This window comes from Vulpes lagopus, chromosome 21, assembly GCF_018345385.1.
Source record: "Vulpes lagopus strain Blue_001 chromosome 21, ASM1834538v1, whole genome shotgun sequence".
Lineage (NCBI taxonomy): Eukaryota > Metazoa > Chordata > Mammalia > Carnivora > Canidae > Vulpes > Vulpes lagopus.
In genome coordinates, this window is record NC_054844.1 from 36,251,720 (window position 1) to 36,277,936 (window position 26,217).

Consider the following 26,217-nt stretch of genomic DNA (forward strand, 5'->3'; position numbering starts at 1 on the left):
TGCATTATCAGCTCCTTTAAAAAATTATTTATTACACCTATTCAATATTGTTTCAATGTTATCTCTATTTCCTTCTATATTTCCTTATCTTTTCTCTCAAATATACTGAAATGCAGAAAAAAGGAATAATTTTTCTTCTTTCTTCTTTTTATTTTTGAGAAAAAGAGAGAGTATGTACAGGGAGTGAGGGGCAAGAGGGCAGAGGGAGAAGGAGAGGGTGACTCTCGAGCATCCCAGATACGGGACTCGGTCTTACAACCCTGAGACCATGTCTTGAGCCAAAACGAAGAGTCAGATACTTAACTGACTGAGCCACCCAAGAACCCTTCTTTTTTTAAGTAGGTTTTGTGCCCAAAGTGGGTCTTGAACTTATGCCCAGGAGTTGCCTGGTCCCCCTAAGGAGCCAGCCAGGTGCCCCAAGAATATAAATTTCTGTCATCATCTCATTATTTTTCCTGATTCTATTCTAATGTATTTTGGACATTTATTTTTCCTTCTGGCTTTCCCTAGCCAGGACATATGCAGTACTCAAAAACTACTACAGCGTGAGAGTGCATCAGGTGACTCCTCTCCATATACACATACATCATTTCCTTTAATATTTCCATCCCCTGCAGAAGAAACTATTTAGTCACCTTCTCAGAAGAGAGAGTGAGAAAGAACTGTCTTTGGGATCATTACATGTATTTCCAAGAGCCGTTATGCTTAGCCAACAAGAGTGAGGCGATGACCCCAGGGGAGCAGGAGAGGAGAGGGTAATAGTGATGGCATTATTTGAACAACTGCAGATGGTTCATGAAGGAAAAGGAGAGGTGACACCATCACTCAGAATGTAGTTATGCAAAAAGGGAAATTGATGCATAAAGGGGAAATGGCCACAAGGTAAGCACTGTCTTGCCTACCATGGAAAACCTGTCCTTTGGTGAGTGTACACGGCACTGGAATGGTAGGAAATATTCTCAAGCAACGACACTATTACCACTCAAGTGAGAAAGCAATTGTGTAAACCATGAAAACCAGCAGGAAACTAGAAAGGAAGAGAAAATAAGAAAGCAGAGGGGATTATGAGTATATGTAACATTCCAAAAAAAGTCCTCTCCTGAACAAGGCATTGAAACCAGAGAGGTATCCTTCTTCAGAGGTAAAGAAAGCTACTCAAAGGAGAGTCTTTTTTTTCCTTTTCTACCTTTTTTTCAAAAATAAAAGAGACAACAAATGTGTATTGCTAAAGATCAGGCGAAAAGGGGAGGTGTGTTTCTTTACAGCTTTTAGAGCGGATGGTGTTCAGGGTAGCACACGACTACCTGGGAGAATGGACAAGAAGCAGGAATTTTATTAAACTTCCTGCTAGGACACTATATTTTGAGACTTTTATAAGGAGGTAGATAGTTTCTAATACGCTAATGCTGGAGGACTCACTGACAGGAAACACGGAGTTTGGGGAGCTATATAAAGCTTGTGTGCTTGCTTTCATGTGGCTCTACTGTATAACGCAAAATCAAGCAACTTCAAAATTCCATTTCTTCTATTTAGGCTAAACAGCACTAATGGAAGATAATTAGAAATGTGCATTACCAGAAAATTCACTACATTCAGACAAACATTACTCAGGGAAAAGGACTCCTTCTCACTCTTTTCTCAGTGCCACTCTCTTCTGGTGTCATGATGACAGCCAGAAGCAACATGGCTGACCAAAGCTTTCAGGAAAGCCTAATTCTTTCTATTATGCTTCTGTTTAGCCAGGCTTGGCTATTCCACGCACATCCAAGAGAGAGAAGGTTCGATGACGATCATTAAAATATGTTAAATGGAAAAATTAAGATAACAGGCTATGAATGCAATTATGTCAGATGACTTAATTGGAATTCGGTACTTCTAAAAAATGATCCAACATCAAAAGAAAATTATAGCAAGAGTAATTATAAAAGGAGAGTGGGCAATATTTGCGTTCTTCCCAAAATACTACTAAGAGGAGGAGAAATAAAAATCAGGATTTGGCAACAGCTTTCCAAGTTAGAGAATAGAACAAAGCTCCCAAAAGAACCTTGCAGAGCAGATTAAATTACCACAGAATTTCATAAAGAATTCATTGAATGCTTAAGCAGGCTTCTGTGCAGGTCAAAGAGGACCAATCAGAAAATTGAGGTCATTAAGGGATGAGAAATAGGGTAATAGGAAATAAAATATAATTATAGAGTAAGTGAAAGGGGGAAGGAAGGAATAGCAGATGTATTAATATTGTTTTGGTTTCAGATGAATCATTTTTTCTCTAAAGACTTTCAAACACCAACTTAGATTTTTTTCCCCATTCAATTATATTTTATTCTTATTCTGTTTTAGATAAAGAGCCTGATGGCCTCAAGGGAGAGGCTCAGATGCTTCTAGCACCTGAGCCTCTGAAATAACTATATTTCACATACATTACATTGGAAATCTGAAGCACACTCTGTTTTCCTTCTTAAAATATTCATTAAAATTACTATTAGCTACACATATTTAATTTCAATTTTGTTTTTGAGAAACAAATTTGTAGAACACAAAGTCGGAAACTACTGACAAGACTAAATATCTACATCTACGACCAAGACATCATTTCATATTTTTCCTACGTTTATTTTTGAGTCTATAATTCTAGAGCTATATACATTACAAAAACATTATTTCCTCAACTTTAAAGAAAGTCTTCCTTAATTTACTGAAATTTAAGGTGAAAATAATGAGTTCATCAAAATTTAAAATATGTATACTTTGTAATTTTAGTATAAACCTACAAAATTAAATTCTGAGCTTCAATTGGTGCTTTATCTAAGCTTTCAATTTGAAATATTTTGCAAAAACAATTACCATCATATTGCTTTATACACATCTCTATAAAAACAGACTACTAAATAGTTGTCTAAAATTATAAAATTAGTATAGGAGTTACTACAGTTCGAAGGCAGTACAGAAATGACTAGGAACTCAGTTTTATTAGTAGTAACAACTCACACCTAGTTTTTTTTCCACAATCATAAGTTATCTCATATACATTATCTCAAATAATCACCAAGTACAGTATTTAACAATTATCAGAACAGTACCACTCAATAAGGGCTTATTTTGTTCCAGCAGGATAGTTGACATACAGTATCTCACTTAAGCTCACAACAAGTAAACACAGAAACAGCCAAAGAAACAAAGAAATTAAGGTGAACGTCAATGACTTACCCAGGTTCACAATGCTCACAAGTGACAGAGACTAGACTCCAGATCTGACTTCATCTGCAGTTGAATTATCACCACGCTACACCTTTTGCTTCTCAACAGACGTAAGGGCATTCTTAGGAGGCCAACAGATCTCAATGAAGAAAGTCCTGAAGAACGCCCCGTGAACTGGCCCAGCTCGCAGCTCTCCTACTTTCCCTCCCACCTCTCTAATCGTTCCTCATCTACTTCCCATTCCTGAAATAGTTATTCTCCAACTTCCCACCTTCAGACTGCATCCCCTTCTCCTCAAAATCGTCTTTTCCCCTCTACACCACACCATCACTCTTAGTTAGTTGCCTTAACTGAGCCTCGATGTGCCTCAATATGTTGGCATCACTGACTCCTCCTCCAAACTACTCTCAATTGCCAAGTCAGGCACTGCCACAATGGTGCCCTACTCACTGTCACTGCCCGGGCATTAAGTCCTCCCTTCTTTTTTTAAATTTTATTCATTTACCCATGAGAGACAGACAGAGAGAGAGAGAGAGAGATGGAGAGAGAGAGATACAGGCAGAGAGAGATACAGGCAGAGGGAGAAGCAGGCTCCATGCAGGGAGCCTGACATGGGACTTGATCCCTGGTCTCCGGGATCACACCTTTGGCTGAAAGCTGCGCTAAACCACCAAGCCACTCAGCCTGCCCTAAGTCCTCACTTCTATCCCCTACATTACTAAGCAGGCTGAGATAAAACCCCAGGTCCTTAGCAAGACTCATAAGATCCATCAGGTTCTTGTTAAAACAGGGCTCCTGGCTCCCATCACCTCTCTCAGACTCCCCTCAACACACTGCCCTGGGCCTCTTGTAGTCTGTTAGACACATGGAGCCAAGCACAAGCTTGCCCTATAGCCTCCTTGAGAGACTACAGCACACCACCCCATCATGTTCCATACCTTCTTGACTGTTCCTCATGGTACTTTCAACCTCACACCATTATAATTTATTTTGTGTTTATTGTCCTCTCCCCACAGAAAGTAAGCTCTACTCAGGCCACAGGATTAATAATTTCAGTCTCTTTCTTATTCCCTACCTCATCCCCTGCCTTTATACCTCTGTCTGGAACATGGAGGCATGGAGTTATTTGTTCAAGAAATGGATGGATGGATGGATGGATGGATGGACAGATGGATGGATGAATTCTGACTGGTTTTCTTTCTACTCTTTTTTCTGTCTCTAACTTTACCACTAACAGTGCTGTCAATGTGACTCAAAACACATTAAAACAAAACATGGAGTTGGTAAAATATACCGAATTTTTAGGGAACAGTCAGTAGGTTGGCAAGAGGCCCTATGAATGGTGGCCAAGGACTTTGCTATGTGACTTGCATACATTATTTAACCTTTTAACACTTTGTTTCCTTATACATTATTATAATAATAATGCTTACCTCACAGGACTGTTTCAGGGATTTAATGAGGTAATGTATATAATACGTATATATAAAATGGTGGACACGAGGGCTGGTACACAGTTAAGCATTCAATAAACATTATCTAGTATTATAACAGCTCACTTGCTGCCAGTTTTCAATTGCTGGTTTAGGGCTTTAAATGTCATGGTGAGGACTTTACATGCAAGATACTCCTAATGAATATTTTTGTTACATTTATTCCTAATGAATTAATATTTCTCATGAAGAAATTTTGGTTGAATGCTACTCCCTTCACATGGAGTTCCCAGGCCACATTTTTCTCTTTCAAAATGCTATCCACCTAGATTTATACAAACAAGTTCACTCTTTGCAGGGGAAAAGTCTTTGATACCTCATACTATATGCAAAGATAAACTCCAAATGTATTTAAATATTAAAATTATACCAAGAGAAAACTTAACAGCATATTTTTCAAACCTCAAGTTAGGGAAGGCCATTCACGAATGGCCATGAATCTAACAAAATTTTAAATGATGATACCTAGTGCTGGTGGAGGACTACGGTAATAGAGCTGGCATAATGGATACTGCTTGGCAGTTTCTGGTAAAAGTATTAAAATGATAAATAATCTTTGGCCCAGTTATTACCCTTCCAAATGTTTACAATAAGGAAATAATCCTATACTTAAAGGTGAACATAAGAGGCATTTCCCCCTAGTGTTTATCACCTAAATGAAGTTCTCTCTTCCCAGACTCTACATTTGGTCAAAAGCCAAGTTTTGGATTATGAAAGCTATTCTTTTCCTTTCATTTGCACTGCCACTGACTCTGGTTTAAGTTCCATTAATTTTTATTTACACTACTGCATATATTTTCTAAGAATAAAATCCACAGTCCTTACCGTGGACCAATATATGACAAGGAGCTCCAGAGTCACCACTCTTATTAGAAATAATATGACAGGGATCCCTGGGTGGCGCAGCGGTTTGGCGCCTGCCTTTGGCCCAGGGCGCGATCCTGGAGACCCGGGATCGAATCCCATATCAGGCTCCCGGTGCATGGAGCCTGCTTCTCCCTCCACCTGTGTCTCTGCCTCTCTCTCTCTCTGTGACTATCATAAATAAATAAAAATTAAAAAAAAAAAAAAAAAAAAAAAAAAAAGAAATAATATGACAGACATAGAGACAAAATAATCACTATTTATGGAAGATATGAATGATGACTTGGACAAAGAAAATACCTGAAAAATGATTCAAACCAGTAAGTGAGTTGTAAAATAAGTAGGCCAAAATCAATAGCCTCTCTTTATACAAATAATAACCTATTGAAAAGAATAAAGTAAGAGAATCCATCCACTTAGCAACAGAAAACAAATGTAGAAATACTGTGAAAAGCACTGTAAACTCACTATTTCTGCATCAGAAATTACTATTGACAGTACCATTAGGCAGCTAATTCAACAAAAAGTCAACTTATCTCTTCTCCTCCCCACTTTGTAGACCCACCAGGCTAACTTCATTCATTCATTCCTCCTTATTACCAATCTTCTTTCCTTTATGAACCTACTCACATCCTACAAAGCCCTTCATTACCAGCCCCCCCCCACCAAACCACCCCCCAAGGCTTCTGGAATTCCATCTCTTCTCTAGCTTCATCCTCTTGACCTTTGACCTTAACTGAATTCTGGCTTCCTCACAAGAATATCACTTGATCTTTCAAGGGATAGCTATATGCTGTTTTACTACCATGGAAACTTCATTGTTACGTACTGAACTGTGTCCCCTCATATTCACATGTTAGAAGTTTTAATCCCCAGTATCTCCAAATGGTGCTGTATTTGAAGAGGTAACAAAGTTAAAATGAGGCCTTTAGTGTGGTCCTTAACCCAACTTGTCTAGTGTCCTTACACGAAGAGGAAGTTTGCATGCACAGTGACAAAAGGGAAGTGCAGGCACAGAGGAAAGGCCACATGAGGACACAGCGAGGAGATAGTCAGCTGCGGGATAAGGAGAGAGGCCTCAAGAGAAACTCAACCTGCTGACCACCTTAATCTCGGATTTCTAGCCTCCAGAACCATGAGCAGATCAATTTCTATTGTTTAAGCCACCCAATCTGTGACGTGCAAAATAATGCATTCAAATACGTCATGAGGTACACATTTTGTACTCCAGTGTCAGAGGTATAGTTGCCATCACCCTTCTGCTCTCACAAAAAAAAAAAAAAATCTGCTCCTTGAGGTTCGTGGCACCAACTTTCCTACTATTTATACACACACACACCATTCACATTCATTCACCCCTTCATTCATTGCTGACTTTGAAATCTGGGTCAGAGTTTCTTTCTCCATGCAAATGTCTGCCATCTTCCAGAAGACTCTGACATTTGTGTGATTGGCCATCCAGCACCCTGGCTTCTTGACTCCTCTGACCCCACACCCACTTAACCTACAGAATCACATTCTGCTCTTGGCTCAGTCAGATCTGCTCCAGTTCCAAATCAGTCGACTCTCCACCTCGAACTCCTTGCACTTCCAATGTGCTTCCTCAACTACTCTCACTGCATTTATTCTTCAACCTCATTGTGTTTCTTGTTCAATAGGAACTTTCCCCTACCTAACAGTCTTGAACTGTCCTTACCTTCTTTCCATCCAATTTCAATATCTTGAGTCGCTCACTGTGATCGATTTTTGGCCAAAACCATAAACTGCCTTATCCAGAAATAAAAATCCCAAACACAGAAAAATCAATCCACTCTCTTCCCCCCTACATTTGGGTCGTCAAAGATTAGGGGGAAATTGTATAACCAAATGGATGAATAGAACAGCTTCCAGTTAGCAGCTTTATGTAGGTCCTCAAAATTTTCTGGCCACCTCATTACATTCTGTAGGCAGCTATTTTCAACCCATCTTAATTCTACGTCTGACTCTACTTCCTTCCTCCCAACAATTCACCTTGGGTCTCACTTCACAGAGAAAATAAAAGGTGTCAGATACAGACACCTTTGTTTCCACTAAAACTGTACAATTAGCTACGTCTATATCCATCCATTCTTCCCTCCTGTTTCCATATAGGAGATGTCTCTCCACCCAACAAAAGGAAAGCCCTCCAATTATGCTCTGAACTCTACCCTTTCTGCTCAATTTGTACCATCAATTAATTCCTCCCTTCTATTTTCACTCTCAATCCCCCTCCACATCTTTCTCTCTCTCTCTCTCTCTCTCTCTCTCTCTCCCTGACCCTTTATGATGGATGCATACCATCAACATTTAAATATTATCTATTCCTATTCCTTCCCATCTGAAAAAAAAAAAACCCTCTTTGAACCTTACATAGGCTTTCAGTAACTGCTCCATCTCTCTAACCATTCAGAGCAAAATTTATGGCAAAAAGTATCACCACTTTTCCTTTCTACTCCCCATAACTCTCATCTGGCCTCCTTTCTGGTTCACCAAAAATGGCCTCACTAAGACAATCACTTCCATATTTAGAATCTGATGGAATCAAATGTTAGGTATCACTGTTCCTGGCCTCTTAAGCACTTTTGGTTATCATGTATCATTCCTTCTTTTCTAAAACATTCTTCCCTTAGCCTTCATGGTATAAAAGTAGTTCTGATTTTCCACGTAAATCTCAGATGATTTAACAAGCTCCCCCATATCTTACAGATTTTTAAAAAATATATTTATTTATTTATTTATTTATTTATTTATTTATTTGCAAGTAAATGAGGGTGAGTGAGTTGGGCGAGGGGCAAAGGGACAGAATCTTCAACCAGATTCCCCGCTGAGTACAGACCCCAACATGGGGTGACACAGGGCTCAATCTCACCAGCCAGGAGATAATGACCTGAGCTGAAACCAAGAGGATGGAAGGCTTAACTAACTGAGCCACCCAAGTGCCCCTTGCGGATTTTAAATCGTAGAATGCCTTAAGGATTGGTCTTTGTCTTCAGTTCCCCTCCCTATATTCTCTCCCATAGTGATGCTAACCATTCCCAGGGCTTCAATGATCATCTACATGCCAACAACTCTCATCTTTATATCTCCCATTCAGACCTTTCTTCTAAAACTTAGATTTATACATTAAACTTCAATATTTCCTCTTAAACATCCATGGGTATCTCCAACTCAATGTGACCAAGACTGAGCTAATAACCTTCTCCTAAGCCTGCCAGCCCTCTCTACTTCAGTAAGTACCATACCATCCACCACTTGCATAAGTCTGAAATACAAAATGTGTCCATAATACATCTGTCCCCCTCATTCCCTGAAATCACTATAAGAAATCTATTCTACTTCCCAGATATTCGGATTCATTCACTTTTTTTCCAATTCCACAACCATCATCCTACTGCAGACTGCAACCCTTCTCAATTGGACTAGTTTTAATGTTTCCCAACTAATAGCCCCACATCTCCTTCTGCTCCTTTCAATCTGATTCCCATACTCTGCAAAGTAATCTATCTAAAATATAACACTTCATCATATTTTACTGCTGTTTAGAACCCTTCAGATGTTTCCTAATGCTTTAGTGATGAATATCAAGGTCTTTCAAATCACCTGAAAGGCTCTGCATTATCTGGCCACTGTTTCCCTCTCCACTTTAATCCTTAAATACTCTACTTACATTCCCACATCCATTCACTACACTCAAGTCACACTGGACAAGATATCACATACCATACATCATATTAAAAAATACTTTCTCAAAAAATAATAAATAAATAAATAAATAAATAAAATTAAAAAATACTTTCTCTTTAATGATGATACACTATCTTGTGCTTGAGAAGCTGTATAAAAACAGATGTATTTCCTCATATATACTGAAATGTAAATTGATAAAGTCTTTAAGAATGATTCAGCAATATGTGTCAAAATACTACAGATTTCGTATGTTTGACCTATAAATTCCTGTTTTTTTAGATCCAACCTGATTTAATAATTATGGTGGCATTTTTAAAAATAGTGACACCTGAAAACAACAACACCTGAGCATTATGCTTTGTTTATCTGGTAGGACCTATTTTCTGTCATGTACAAAAAGGTGTCTTTTCGTAAAGAAGGAGAGAGAGAATAGAAAGAGAGACCTAACATTAATACTGCATATATGAAAACCAAACACTGTTTTTAGCATATGCTAAAGAGATCATCCCAGTTAAATGTCTTTTAGTTTCCTAACATGTTATCTGGGATAATTGGATTTTGGGGGAATTTTTTTTACCCTAAAGTATCCAGAAACAGAAAACAGTTTGAACTTGCCCTGAGTGAAAGTTTACAACATTCATAAAAGAGTAAAGAACGTAGAAAAGATGATTCTTTCTATTCTTTTCAAGATGAATGCTTTTTCTAAATGCTACTAGCTTTGTCAATTGTTGCCACACACGACCCCTAGTTACTCCGCTCTGCTAAAGCTCCACTTCAAAATATAGAAAGAATAAACTTGACACAGTGAAGAAAAATACATTCAGTTATTGCTTTTGTAGATGAGGCATAGGCATATTAATCTAAATTTATAAATCATAATAATTTAAATTGAGTGTATATAGAAGAGATGGAGTACAAAAAAAATTCTTAGACAAGTGGCCAAATATGGAACACCTCATTCAATAAGTAATGCAGCAAACATTTATTGAACATATATGGTGCATTAGAGATTGTGCCAAGCAATGGAGATATAGACTTAAAGGACAAGTGAACCCTGCCTTGTGTGAAATACAATAACTGAATTCATTCTATATGGCCCTGGGTTCGAATTTCTCTAGAAGCCTCACTCCTTACGTGCCACTCACCTAGGACCCTGTTATTTCCACCTTGAGATTAGGATCCTGGGAGTTCACCATTTATGGTCCCTGCTTTTCTGGGCTAGTACTCTTTAAAGACATCATACCACATTTCTATTCTGTTCTACTTGAACCACTGTCCAAAAAAGGAAAACTAAAACTGCATGCCATCTCAGATGCCATCTGCTGTCTCCACTGGCGACGGCCTCAGACATGGCAGCTGACCACTTGTTTGACCAAGCTCTAGTTATCATCTTAGAATTTAGGCTGCACAAATGTTCAAAGGCAGTGCCAGATTAAGAATCAGGCCCTCAAACTCAGTGAAGCTGACCATACTCCATATCCTGTCATTCTTGACCATAACCCCCCAGTTTGAAAGCAACAACTAGACACATCTCTCCTGCTTTCATCCTCCTATCTCTCTGGATTTCCTTCCCCTTTAATCATCCTCCCCAAGGTATTAAAGATTGTAGAAATGGCTTTAAGTTCTATATTCCCTACACCTACGTCCCCTTTCAATGTGATCTTATAGGTCCTCCATTATCGTGTTGGCCTCAAGACTTGACTTGGCTAACAGAACATGGTAAAAATAATAATGTCCAACTCAGTTCATAGCCTAGGTCTCAAGAAGCTTTGCAAGATTAGATTTTCCTAGAAATCTACAACTATTATGTGAACAACCCTGGAGTAACCTGTTAGGTTGAAAGAAGACATGGAAAGATGCCCCAGGTATCCCAGCTACAAAAGTAAGTTAAGGCCGTCGTAAACGAACCAGCTAAGTAAACCCACCAGCTAACTCTAGGTGCATAAGCAAGCTGAGCCAAGACAGATTAACCAGATCAAGCCCCTCAAAAAAATGTCCAAGTGAATCCAGATCAAATTTCCAACCAGCCAAATTATTGTTGTAGGCTACCATATTTGGGGGTGTACAAAGCAAGAGCCAACTGATTCACAGGACTTCCAATCCTCTATCTCAAACATTGTTCATGTATATCCTCCATAATCTAGCACCTCACAAAATTCACTCTTTACTTCCCTGCTCTGATTGAAACTTGGATTTTCAGTGAGGATAATACTTCTTTCTCTGAAATCACCTCATTTAGATTTTAGATATTCCACCACACACACAAGTATGCTTGCCAGGAGGAGAGTGCCACTCTTTCATCCTCATGTAAAAATCAATCCTCCTTTGGATATCTATGACATCCACCTCTTCCACCCACTACTACCTCTCCTCATTAGTATCACCTCTACGAGAGGCCCTAACTTTGGAACCTGAAAAACGATCTTCCTCTCTAATCTGTCTTGGGAAACTGGCCTTTGGATACTTATTCAACACCTAGAATCTAAGTTTGCTTGCCTCCTAATATAGAGTGAATTTCCTGCCTTCATCATTTAAGCATCCATTTCTATAGCCGTACCCTTGAACTTGTCAACAGTCAAAATTACTTCATCTCTGAAGTATTTCAAATCTTAAACCATGAGATTGATTTCACTAATACATACAACATAACAAATAAGAATAACTATAAAACCTTTTTCTGTGGTACTCATCAAAGAGTTATTTCAAAAAAGGTACCAGAATCAGATACACATATACCTGGGCTTTTAAAACCTTTTAGGAACAGGTAATTCTCATGATATGCAAAAATCATCTAGAAGCATAAATGAGCGGAAATAAACTTAGAATGTTAAAAAAAAAAAAAGAATGGTAGAATGGTACATGAGGATAGATTTGTTTTCCAAGATAATTACTCATACAAAAATTAAATATTGTAGGATAGGTACCACAAGAGACAGATTAATAGAGAATAATAGAAATCCTAGAAATGGGTTGTAAGCATGTAAATGTTTAATATAAGATAAAATAGGAAGTTAATCATTGAACAAAAGGATTATTCAACAAATATACTACTGGAACTTGTTTGACAAAAAATAGTTAACCAGAATTATTATCTCATGTACACAAAAATAGGTCTCAGTTTATTTAAACTTAAAATGAAAAAAGAAAAAAAAGAATGAATCATAAAATCAAATGAAAAAAGAGGGGCCATTCAGAGGTTAGAAGGTCAATATTTTTATAAGTAGGAAGGCCTTTTTTAGCATGAGCAAAAGGTTTATTTTTTTTTTGAGCAAAAGGTTTAATTGCATAAAACTTTAAATCTTTATATCGAGAAACACTAAATAAAAGAAGCAACATTATAAAAATATATTTGCAACATATATAATAGATGAGTTTAAAATGAGTTCTTGCAAATTAAGAAGAGAAAACACAAATCATTGAATTTTAAAGTGGATGATGTACATGAAAAATTAACTTAAAAATAAAAATTTCCGGGATCCCTGGGTGGCGCAGCGGTTTGGCGCCTGCCTTTGGCCCAGGGCGCGATCCTGGAGACCCGGGATCGAATCCCACGTCGGGCTCCCGGTGCATGGAGCCTGCTTCTCCCTCTGCCTGTGTCTCTGCCTCTCTTTCTCTCTGTGTGTGACTATCATAAATAAATAAAAATTAAAAAAAAATAAAAATAAAAAAAAAATAAAAATTTCCAATAAACATATGAAAAAAATTTCAACAATCCAGATTTTTACTTCTAATTCTTACCTTGGAAAAGGTAAGAAAAAGATTCAGATATACACCCGCTTGCTCTGCATTTCCATTTAGGTGGCTACTACACCTCTAAAACCGAACATATCCAAACTGAACTCTTGATTTTAGTCACTCTCCCACATCCAGCTCACTTAGCAGCCTTCCCCATCATAGTTAATAGCAATTTCATCCTTTTACTTCCTCAATGCAAAGCCCTTGGAGTCATGCTGACTCTTCTCTTTACTCATACCCATATCAAGCTATTGGGAAATCCTGTTGGCTCTACCTTCACAATATATCCAAGAAGCTAACTTGCTAGCACCACTACTATTGAAGTTACCACCATTTTTTCTCTGGATAACTGCAAAAAATAGACCTGCCTTGCTTAAAATATATAACTTGCACCCTATAGCTCTTAGGGTAAAACTAAAACTCCTGAATCTGGCTCCTTCTTATCTCTCCAGCTGCATTTCACATCATGTTCTTGACTTTCCAAGCATCGGCCACACCGACCACACCGGCCTCCTTTCACAACATCCTATCTCCTGATATAGAGCCCTTACATTTGCTCAGCCTGACATTCTTCTCTTCACTAGTGTAAGGCTACTGGTTCATCATATCTCAACTGCAACATCATTTTCTGAAGGATGCCTTCCCTGGCCTCCCTGCTAGATGAATTTCACTTACTGCACTTTATCAACAACGTACTGCTACAACCATTGCATTGCATATTTGATCATTATACGATTAGTGTCTATCTCCTGACTTGATTATTACATCTTTAAGGACAAAGAGCAATCTTATTTTGTTCACTACTGTATCCCCAGTGTCTAGCAGAATTAATTCATAGAAGGTATTTACTATTACTTTTCAAATGAGTAAAAATTATAGAAAAGAGACTCGGTGGTAAGGTACAATTTCACCTTTATTCCACTTAAGTTCTACATGCATGGAACAATCATCCCCATACTACTATTTCTAGAATTATTCCAAGCTCTCTAGCTCCCAAGTTCATTCCTGGACATATGGCAGACTCAGCCAGGACAGTTAATCCAATTCTTACATTCCACTTCACGTTGTACTGACTGTCTCCCCCAGCTCCAGGTCCTTGAGCACTTAGGAATCATAGTCTGAAGGGACATTAACAGATGAAATCAATCAGTGAACAAGCACAATGTCCATCTTGTTCTATACTAGCCCACCCCCTCCCTTCTTTTCAACCAACAAATAAAAGTGACCTTTTTGAGATTTGGGGCCTGAGAAATTCTGGAGGTAGGCTACACACACAAACATTAATGGGAAATTTGTAATACTGCGTGCTGTGTGATGACTTAATTTGTGATCAGAAAAGCTCAAATTTTTTATTGGTTTAAAAACATGATGCTTATCCATAAAATGATGTGAAAAGAATGTGTTACATGCTGCATTTTTCCCCTTTCCTCCAAACATAGTAAAGAATTAGCTTATCAAGATAACAATAAAAACTCAGGCAAAAAATAAAAAGTTCCTGATTCATATCTTCTTACAAATAATGCTCATAAATTGTGGGGACCTGAAATTGGCCAAAAACATTCAAAAAGGTTGAATTAAAGCTGAGATAATATCCAAGACTGTCCACACACACTGGGTTTCATCATTGCAAGGGACACTGGTTGCAGGTTCACTACCTCCTCCCAGGTCACCATCTCTGAAATAGACTCAGGAATCAAGAGGCAGGGAGCACAATTCTAAAGACACGGATTAATGGGAGAATCTTTGCACGGGAGAAAAGGGAATTTAAGCTTGTGGAAAATGCATTGTCCTAAAGTTTTCTAGTACTGGGTTGCTTTTATTAATCTTCTTACTCTTACAAGACCTACAATAAAAAAACCAGACATCAATGTATGTGGGACATGCATAGTTACAAGTTGGATGAGAACAGTTTAATTTAACACCAAGACAGCACGATCCATCTAAGCATAGCCACCTGGCATAAACTAAAACTATATATCTTATGAGACAGAAGCAGGCTTCTAGAAGCCTAGGAAAGCAGACTCATGTGAATTATTCCACCAAGCACATTTAGAAAGAGACCTCATCTAATGAAAATCCAAAGAAAACTTCAAAAAAAAAAAAAAAAAGATTTGGAGACCAAAGAGATCACTCCATGATCACTGACTTTTTTTTTTTTTTGATCACTGACTTTTAAGAATTCTGGTTAAGATATTTTTAAGTTTTAATTCAACAGGTTTGTCCTGTTCTTTTTCTTACCAAAATCAAATAAAACCCGACCAGAAGGCACACACTCTTGAGATTCCATTTCCTAAATGATTAAAATCAACAATTTCTGTTCCAAATATGAAGTATTACAAAGTAATGAAAAATTGTGATTCCTATAATGGACACAGACACTTCACTTTAGTAATGAGTGCAAATTTATATTTTTTGTCGCCTTTCTTACAGCACATAGAAATAATACTCATAACCCTAAAATTATATTTCTTAAGAATTTATATATCCTTTGAATGCACAATTAGTGCTGTCTCCAGGACATCATAAATTGTTTACTTGTCTGTTCAAACTGATTTTCTATTTCCACTAATGAAATATATTACACATCACATGACACAGTATCTGAAAACCACTGCATATGTTCAAATTGTAGTGCTGCCACTGCACTGGCTGTGTCACCTCAGGCAAGTGAAAGAAACTCACTTAGCTTTGGTTTCCTCATCTTCATAACAAGCAAGAAAATAACTCATGTTAAATCCTCACACTCAGAATATACTTAATTAACGTCAGCTTAAAACATAAACCCCAGAGCAGGTATTCTGAGACCCTACTACACACTGGAGACTCAAGAGAGGAAAAGAAAGCTCCATGGAGAAACTGGGCAACAAGCACATCACACCCACTACCTAAGTCATTGCTAATCACAATGTGTTCCATGTTCCAGCAGGATTGCCATCATCCAAGAGCTGGTTAGAAATGCAAACTCTCAGGCCCCACCCCAGAACCACTGAAACATGATTTTCATTTTAACAAGATCCTCAGGTGATTCATATTCATATTTCCATTAAAATTTGAGAAGCCCTGAGCTAAGAGATGTGCTCCTGCATGCAGCCGCATACTTTCTTGGACAGGTCTCAGCAACATTATCAGTGTATGGGTCACTTTCCAACAGCTAAAATCATGAATGTTATGTGTGTGTGTGTGTCATCTATTATGGTAGGTAGACTTGAAATCCTATTTCCTGAGTCACTGAGTTTGTTGCACAAGTGTTGTGAGATATCTCTTTCCAACTTGAAATAACATGTGTAAGTGAGGGCCATTCTAAAGCCAGCCAGTCCAGAGGTTTTTTTTACACTATCAATGAAACTAAAGTATAAAACAAACAGTAAGCCCGAGATCTGAATCTCAAGTCCTAAAAACCTAGTATGGCCGTATGGCCTTAGGTCCAAACTCCAGAGACCAAAGAGCCAGGTCCCCAGTAGAGACAACAGTTTCAGTAACTGGAGTGAAGAGGGTGCGAATATGGAAGCTGCTGCCTTTCAGAAGCAAAATCTAGGCAAAGGCTCTAGTGCATAATGTGGTCTAGAATATTCAAGGAGCAGCCACGGGATTACAGCAGCCATTCCAATGAATATTTTACAAACCTAACATTCCCGAGTTCCACTCTTCCCACCACTAACTCCAAGACAATTTTTTAAAGCAATTCCATGTCATTTCATGTGCATTTTTTATGGTTAAATAGTTTTGAATTGGGGGCCAGCTTTTGCCTAAAAAGAAATGTGCCTGGATTGTACTCTATTACAAAACCATCTCTACACCTACACTAAGAAAGAAAATTCCTTTCTGACCCTTCCTCATGCTGAACTCGTGTATCATTGTGTTTTCGTCATTTAATTTTTAATCTAGGCTAATTTTATACAATCTGTAAATATATCCTGGAGAACACAGGCCACAGCAGGTATTCAAAGCATCTAGTATAGGGAGCCCAGTGCTGCTGAGATGCTGTTTTATACATTTTGCTGGGGATCGAAGGTGTCATAGCTTCATTCTGCAATGAGCACTATGATGTCCATTTACTTTTATTATGCAGTTGTTCTTCCTGAGTTACTCCTTTCTACATAATTGCCAAAATCAACTTGTAAGATGCTTTAAATTGCACATATCTTATTTTTCCTATTCTAATTTCAAAATGCCATTTTGTATGATCTCTATTGAGAAGAAAATAAGCTCATTTTTAAAACAATTACCCAAAAAAAAAAAAAATAAATAAAAAAAAAAAAAAAAAAAAAAAAAAAAAAAAAAAAAAAAAATAAAACAATTACCCAACAACACTTCAGATAAGAAGCTGCATCTTTCTGCCTAAGAGAAGTGTTTTTCTTCTCTTTTAAATTGAGTCTCATATGAATGATATCTAGATTATCACTCTTTTGCTAGGTTATAAATCTAAAATCCCTTCACTTGTTTCAAAACCTTACACCACTAAGGAAGACTAGTTTCCCGATCACCTAAAAAGTCCCATTTTCAGTCTCCTAGAATTGTGCTAGGCAGTATGATTTAATTATTATTACAGACAGATTTGCATAAAGCTTTCTTCTGAAGAGTTTTAGGCCATTTAAGCAATGTCATTAGATGGGCAGAGAAATTCTTTTGAGAAAATGTAATGGGGCATGAAAAATAATAAAAATCTACAAAATACATTTATTCAAGAATCTTAATAATGAAGAGAAATTACAATTCAGAGTGAAGAACTAGAGGCTGGATACTCTTTATTATTTTAAAATAAAACATGATTAAATAGGCACAGCATAATGCCTCAGAATCAGAGGGCAGTCCCCCGTGTTATATCTTCTGGAAAACTACTCTCATTTCAGAAAAAATAAATTCAGTATACTCTTATGCCATCTATGGAATTTACTGAAGACGCAGAATAGCAATTAACTTCAACAATAATTTCATATGAGCTCACTAGACTACATTGTGGTAAAACAAGAAAGTTCAGGCTGCCATAGACTGTCTCTCATTAAAGGCTCTTCCATGAATTGCTATTACCTTGTCAAGGTCGCTGGATTAAAAAAAAAAAAAAAAGCCATCCTGATGCTCTTTTAAAGACCTAGTGAAACAGCAGAGACAAGTGGTGTCTTCAGGTTTCCCTCAGAGCTGCCACCTAGTGCTCCCCGTCAAAGGGGAAAAACATCCAAGACCAGCTTTTTGTGGAGTAATTTGGCAAGATCTGGCAATATTTAAAAGTGCCAAAAGCTTTGACCTAGCTATTCCATCATTAGTAATTTACCTGGTAGATAGGGCCCTATAAAAATGCACCAAGATTGTTTATAAATGGCATCCTACAATATTGTTTTTAATAAGAAAAACAACAAATCAGAAACAACTAAAATATCCTTCGATGGAGAAAAAATAAAAGTGATATGCAGCCACTTAAAAGTTAGCTGATAGGGAAAAATCTCCAAGATAAAGTCCAGGAAAATGTGTGATATCACTTACCATATATGAAAAGCCTACACATGCATATGTGAGTGGGTGCACTGAGAATCATCTGGAAGGATACACAAGGACTAGAAGTTTGGGAGGAGAGGGAGAATAAGGGAAATTTTTATGTTTTGTTCTATATCTTCTTGGATACATTGAATATTTATTGAATGCATGCATTATTTTAGTTAAAACATTAAAAATTCTATACTAGGATTATGAAGAATGATGGAGTCAGACAACTTACTCTACTCTGGCCTCTGGAGTAGAAGACACAGCGACTAGATCGTTGCGACACTGTCATCCTCCTCTGTTTTCACCCTGCTTTTTCCTGGCATCCTAGCTCTGCTACAAGCTGACTAATAACAGTAAATTTTTTTGTTTTTCTAAAGAGCATTAAAATGTATCAGGTGCTGTCTCATAGAGTCATTAATCTGAAGGTTATATTGTTAATTATTTGCTTATTAATAAATTGCCAGTTCAGTGTTTTTCCACTGCTTTGACATTTATCAGTTTTTATAACATCTAAAAGATAGCATGACCAATGCCTTTTTGAAGAGTTTATGAAAAAGTATTAGCACAAAATTAATGATAGTGTTTAAGAAGCCTATAGGATTATCTTGATGAACTCTCTCTTTAATAAAACCTGATTCATCTTTGGTGAAAATATTCCCTATCATAAGCTCAATTATCTTGAATAAATAAGGCACAAGTGGACTATTTTCTTGCCCTTTTTTTCACATATACATATAGAATTAGAAAAATGCATTAATTCTATGACTTACCCACTATCATCTTAAATACCAAATCAAGCTAGTTTGGGGGAAAGACGGAATCAAACCAAGTGGTTAGGGAACTTCATCAAAAAAAACATGACTACCTATTGACTCATGAGCTGGACCCAGGCACTCGGAGGCTCCTTCTCCCCTCCCCTGCCCTTGGAATGTGGGTTATGTCTACCTTTCTCACTCCCAAAGGCTACTCCAAAGGCTTAGTATTCAGATAATGATGTGACGCTGAAAACACCGGCACAGTGGTGGTGAGTGAACCCAATTAGGGCCTCTTTATAAACTGTGGATATCCAGAGAGCTGGTGAGGGAATCTGTTACTCTTGCCACCCAGGACAGGCCTTGTCTGTAAGTTCCCTTTGCTATTATTATAATTGCCAACCTGGAATCACCTACCTTTTTGTTCAGTCTCCTCTGCCCTCTGCTTATGGGGGCTAGCTCCTGGGCAGCTCCCAGGAGGGCTGGACACAGGACTTATAGCAACACCATTAGCTCTCAGCTCATTCAGTTTTTTGCTGTGACATTATATTCTCTAAGAAACTACAGACTTTCAGGGAGCTTTCTAAAAATACCACATCTGATAGTAAAACAACACATCTTCCTTTTGATTGCTATTTTTACATTTTTCATTATTGCATAGATCCCCTCAGCCCTGGTATTCTAGTCATGTAGCCCCTTGTGTCTCTATAAGGCCAACTCATTTATAACTGTGTTCAGGCAATGAGAACCTCAAACACATACTGCATATCTCCCATGCTTCTAGCATTACTGTAGAGACAGCTAGGTTTATTGGTTATGTTGCTCCAAAATGATTTTCTTTTTTAATGTAAACTACCTACATTATATAAATTGTGTTCTTTATTTTTGAGAACAAAGAAACTCTCAGTGAATTATATCCCACTGATTTTTTGTTCCTCATCCCTATATTTACATATTCAAAAGTCTCTGAATCAGTTTTATTCACTGTCATTCATTTAAAAAAAATCTCCAAATTACTTAAGTGGCAGTCATTTCATCTCTGTCCCCATTTTGCTATGCATTTTAAGTGACAGGGCTAGAATTATCCATATTTGCACACTAATGTGAACATAAAAGAGTTAAACAGCCCAAACTACCATTTCCTGCCCTTCTTCAAGAAGAAGAAGAGGAAGAAGAAAAAAAAAGAAGAAAAAGAAAGAAAAAAATCTCTTAGGAAAAGTGTATATATAGAATAATCTGCTTTTCTTTTCTGTTATTTAAAATTAATGAAATTACCCCATAAATATCTAAAAAGTTGCTCATCTTCATGAGTCATCAGGGAAATGCAAATTTAAACTACAAAATTATATCATGTACCAACATCATTTATCATAATACCTAAACTTAAAAAGATCAAAAATGCTAAGTATGGGCAAAGGTGTGGAGCAATTGGTATAACCACTTTAGAAAAATGGTTTGGCAAAAAATTTTTACAAAAGATTAAAAGAGTTTGCCATTAAATAAAACAGTTTTAACCCCTGAACAAAAAATTCTACTAAGGTCTATACCCATCAGACATGCATAACACCAAAAAGCATGAAAAGAATGTTTATGGAAGGAAGGACTCTTTATATAGGCCAAGACTAGACAATGCCCAGCTGTCCTTCAATAATTGACTGGATTGTGATACACTAACACAAATAGAATATATATAGCAATAAGCATGAATAATTGACATCTACATGCAAAAATATGGATGGATCTCACAAACAGGATTTTGAATGAAAGAAGTCAGACATAAAAGACTATCTAGTGCATGATAAATTGGTCCTTACTGTCAACCTTGCTCAAGACTTATCCAAAATACTGAGGAAGAGAGTGGCCTTGAAGAAAGTAGTATCATAGATCAGAACACAATTTAGAAAAAAAATTACCTTGCGTTACATACTAATTGTGTGAGCTCAGAAAGGTCATTTAACCTCCTTGGCCTCATTATTCCTCTGTAAAACTGAGATCATGAAGCCTTACGTCCCCAAAAGCAAATGGCTGTTCTGAAGATCTCTAAGGTCCTGTGTAGCTTTACATCTATGACCCAATGAGAAAGTTTCACTACTCTCCACTTTCGTGAATAAAAATACAAAGAATTCTTTTAACAAAAAAAACAATCATAATAGCCCACCTTGTTCTAAGCCACTTTACATGTATTACTCATCCAGTCCTCACATTAGCCCTATAAAATAGGTAAAACTGCTCTCTTCTTTTTACAGAGAAGATAACTGAGACTCGGAGAGCTTTGGTAACCCGACCAAAGTTGCACAGCGAATAAGTGGCAGAGCCAGAATACAAACCCCCCAAAATTTAACTTTTTTAACCACACCTAACTACTCAGTATGCAAAGATATTATAATAACTTCATTTTATCTAAGCTGACAGGACTTTTTAAATTAAGTTTAATACAATCAGTTGTCTAATCACCACATAGTATATTAAAATGTAATCTGTATTATATATTGAAACTCTGATCTTGTTCAATCAGAAGAATGATGATTTTAATCTGTTCATATAAATCTGGCCTCCTTGGGACAGTACTAAGTAAAATAACTATTGCTATTAGACAAACCCCAACCAATTTTGGTGGTCATGTTCACATTTCCCATATTTGATGCCTCTCCAGAAAGGAGGAGAAATCTGCCTTCCTTGTTATTGTTGTTTTAAGCATAGCTTCTCAAGGGACATTATAGTATTAGATCAGATTTGCTTCAGATTCCCTATATTCATGAATCACCGTTTCAGTTCAAAACGGAATCTTTAATTTTTTATCTCAGTGACTTTCAGTAACTTTTTATTTGCTGGAATTTTCGTTGATTATTTTCTGACAATTGTCTTTTTCTTAGCCTGGGTTGAGTATTTTAATTAGCTGGACCTCATCCTATTTCATAGTTAAAAATCACCCAAGATATTTATACTTTACACATTTTCTAGAGTTACCTTGAATTTGTGTCAGTCAATCTCATTGTTGACTAGTGGAGAGCTTGTGACTAGGATAAAGGATGTGGTGATGGTAGCTGAACGCACAGAAGAAAGAGCAATAGAGGCAAAGCCTACTTACTTTGCAACATGGCCTAGACTTAGGACTTCCAACAGTTTTGCATGGTAAGTGTAGTTACCAGTGGATAAAAGTAGATCACTTAGATTAATTATAGCAGATTTTTAAAAAGATTTTATTTATTTATTTAGTTTATTTATTTAGTTAATTTGAGAGAGGGGAGGAGCAGAGGGAGAGAGACAAGCAGACTCTGTGCTGAGCATGGAGCCCAAGGGAGGGCTCAACCTCACAACCCCAACATCATGAACTGAGCCGAAATCAAAAGTTGGATGCTTAACCAACTGAGCCACCCAGGCACCCCTGGAGCAGATCATTTTAAAGAAAGAGGTAAACTTGAAAAGCACAGCACTGCCAGATGGAACTTCTCTGGGACTTCCAACCAATTGTGGTTTTGGACAAGTCATGTACTTGCTTTTATTAGGAAGACAGAAGCAAATTCTGCCTTATAGAATTGTTGTAAAGCTCATTTCAGGAGCAAAGTCACCTGCCTTCTAACCAATAGAAATAATATGACTTCATTATTGTTGTAATTATTATTACCTAAATTATTTGGGTTGGCATTCCAGCCTTTGGATCTTCAGTCTCTGTTTAACTCCATCACAATAGCTCAAGGGTGAGGGGCAGGGAGAGGCTTAGCCCCTTCTTCCAATACTTTGCTTATGTAGATTCAAATAAAGAAAAGTGACAGGCTAGGTTCTCTTTGACTTCTTTCCCAGAACAACAACCTTACTATTCACCAGTATTTATATTTGGATAAATAGATGGAGCTGAAGTTACGGAGGGAAAATATAAAGCAGACTACAAAATAGGGCTTCTCAGAGTTGCACAAACAACTCTGTTGAAGCAAGCCTGAAAGCATTCAATAAAGAACACCAAAAAATGACGGGCCACATGCACTTCTTTTGTTAAATATTGGCAGAATAAAACTCAGTGGTTACGTTATAGGTTTTCTCTTCCACGGATTTTACAAACAAGTAATTAATCTCTTTAAACAGGTCTCAGGAAAAAAATATATTTTGTTAATTTTATGTTATTAAAAAGGCCTTTGAGCAACAGAGTTGCAAAGACAGGAGGAGTGCAGGGTCTAAGAGGAAGGCTTATGGTTCTCTTTTAAAGAGTAAAAAAATGCAGTTTAATTCATACTTCACCAAAATTAAGTTCTCATAAAGTATAACAAGGATGATACTGGGAAAACTCACATAAAAAAATGAGACTATTTGCTTCCCCTCATATGTAATAGTGAGACACACACACACACACACACACACACAGTCTCTCTCTCGTAACTATTTTCTTCTCTCAGCACATATGAAAATCTCAACAATTGAAGCAAGTTAGTAAATGGTTATTAAATTTAGTTTAAATATTACTTTTTCTTTTACAAAATTAGTTTGTACAAACCTTTCAGAAGCATATTTCCTAAAATATTTTTACTGACTGGTTTTTAAACTGTGCATGTGGAAACACATTCCCAAATAATTTTTAAGAATATTTACCATATGAACTAAATGTTTATTTCTCTTAGGAAAAAAAAATCTGTGGGTATTTACAGAAAATTTCTTGCTAGCTCTTGTAAAATGCTGAATTCATCAGAATTAGAAGTACTTCGAATACTCAAAATACGAACAAATACAGGCATAAATCCTCTCCATTCCACGGCATTCATTCACTGACTATAACCGAGGAGACAAAGTCACTTTATCGTTAATACTTTTAACCATAGAAAATGAAAGACTCAAATAAATTATTTTGGCATTTCTTCAGTGATGTTGTAATCCTCTCACTGATTACTTACTTGCAGCTTTCTCTATGATATATGAGACAAACAGAGCTGATTTTCAATCATTAACACCAAAGTCTGCCAGAAGCACTTTGCATTAATAAATCTCAAAATATTTTACCATTTCATTAAGTCTAACTGCATGTTGTTGGGAAGATTTCAAGCCTTGTCTGATTTAGTAGGCAGCTTACTGTTGGTAACAGAGACAAATGGTAAAATCAGAATTGAAATTCACTACTTCTGACTAATTCAGCTATCATGATGGTCCATTATTTCAATCAGCCTGTCTCTAATAAAATTGACATCACTTAATGCAAATCTAGTATATTCAGGGGTAACAGTGTAGAAGTACACGTGCAAAAAGGATAAAAGAAGTTAAAGCAAAAAGTCTGATTCTTGCTATTGTCATGTGATAAATACAAAGCCTTATAAAGGGTCCTCCTTCCTCCTCCCTGCAACTGTCTGCAGAGAAAACTATAGAACATCCCCTCCAGCTTTCAGATACTAAGACAAGTTCAAGGAAAAACTCAGATGACTCCTCACTGAGGAAATTAGCTAGTGACACGTGTAAGGAAAACTGCATCCAGTCCTTCCTGGTTCAGCCGAATCTAGTTGACTAGGCTAATATGCCTTCGTGAAATGGATTGGCTTCAATGTAAAATCTAATAAAATTAAATATAAATGAGCTCCTGAGGGAATTAAATCAATGGACTACAAAGCGACTTCCTGATTTTTCCCCGATAACTCGTCACTTCCACCAGCAGTGGCACACTGCTCACTGTGTGAGCAAGAGGAGAGTAGGGCAATGGTGATGGTAGCAGAGTGAACAAAAGCCCCAACTCAAGCAACCCTTCATTCTCCCCTCTCCCATGGCTCTGTCTTCCTGTGTGCCTGTATGACTACACTGCACTCACACAGCCCTGGACATTCTACAAACTACCACAACTCAGTTTATATAGGTTCCTATCCCTTCGTATGAAAATAGCTAAATTTTAAATGCTCCTTTAACAAGAATTTAAGGACAATCTTTTAAAGTGTAAGGAACACAAATGCAACGATTTGTTATTGAATGAATGATAGAGAACTCATCAGGACAGCTATGAATTTGGAGAGCATTTCCTGACATCAGAAGTGAACCACAGGGCTACTAAAAGGCAAAAGAGCTTCCTCACTCAGGAGCGTGAGCTTTTTTTTATGAATTAACACCACATCCCTGTCCCCACTGGACGATCCTATGATAACGTGCTATCGAAGGCCACTTGCATCATGGATTTCCTTGGTCACCGTGGCTGAGTGCGGACCATTCTTAACCTATTTTGGAGGTATTTGTATCTAGTATTGGAATAAGAGAAATGCCTATCACCAGGTTTCTTCCATATCTTTCCTATCACTCTCATTTTGCAGAACAGATTCCTCCAAGAAAAAATTTTCTTGTTAAATACAAGTATAGCATTTTTAAATGGAAAAGAACTGATTAACCAAAGTACAGAAAGCATTCTTCCTATTTGCATTCGTTCTAAAAAGCTTTTTTCGGTTTGCCCAGATCAAACCAATGATGGGTGAATATTTATTAATACAAAGCTTTATTTTTGCCAAAACAAAGTATTCATCATAAAAGTTGTGCTCACATTTGCATTCCTTACAGCACTTGCCATCCACATATGCAAGAGCCGACTTAAGTGGGCAGTCAGGAACCGGGCAGATCAGAGTTTCACACTGGATGGTTCCGTTCTGAGAAGAAAGCAATATTTAAAGAATTTCCAAGTTGCAGTTTAATAGCCTGGAAGTATTTTTTAATCTGTTTCTTAAGTTTCAAACTCATCACATACAATGTCATAAACACCACTATTCTCTGTGGTTATTACACAGTAAAACCCGTAATATAGAGACCCACAGGAATAGAATTGGGTCCTAACACAGTTGGTGAGTGAATGGCTCCCACCTCTGTCCAGTGATGACCCTACATCCCCCTACAGTTCTCTCCCTTCTGTGGTGAGGTGGATGGGAACGTGGGGGAATGAGGAGCACACATGGACAGTGAAACAGCAGGCTAGGGGTAAGCCTCATGCCTGCCCAGATTACTCACAAAATAAGTACCTACAAACCAGGAGATTTCTGGAATAGCTA

At 37.3% G+C, this 26,217-nt stretch overlaps 1 protein-coding gene across 4 annotated transcripts in view; it reads right to left on the bottom strand.

The window, feature by feature from the left end:
• Positions 1 to 26,217, bottom strand: part of NELL2 (neural EGFL like 2) — a 378,038-nt gene that overhangs the window by 208,197 nt on the left and 143,624 nt on the right. For all 4 annotated transcript variants that reach the window (XM_041736868.1, XM_041736866.1, XM_041736865.1 and 1 more), the window contains one exon: positions 25,719 to 25,821. In XM_041736868.1, the coding sequence (XP_041592802.1) occupies positions 25,719 to 25,821 (103 nt within the window). The remainder of the gene's footprint in view (positions 1 to 25,718; positions 25,822 to 26,217) is intronic.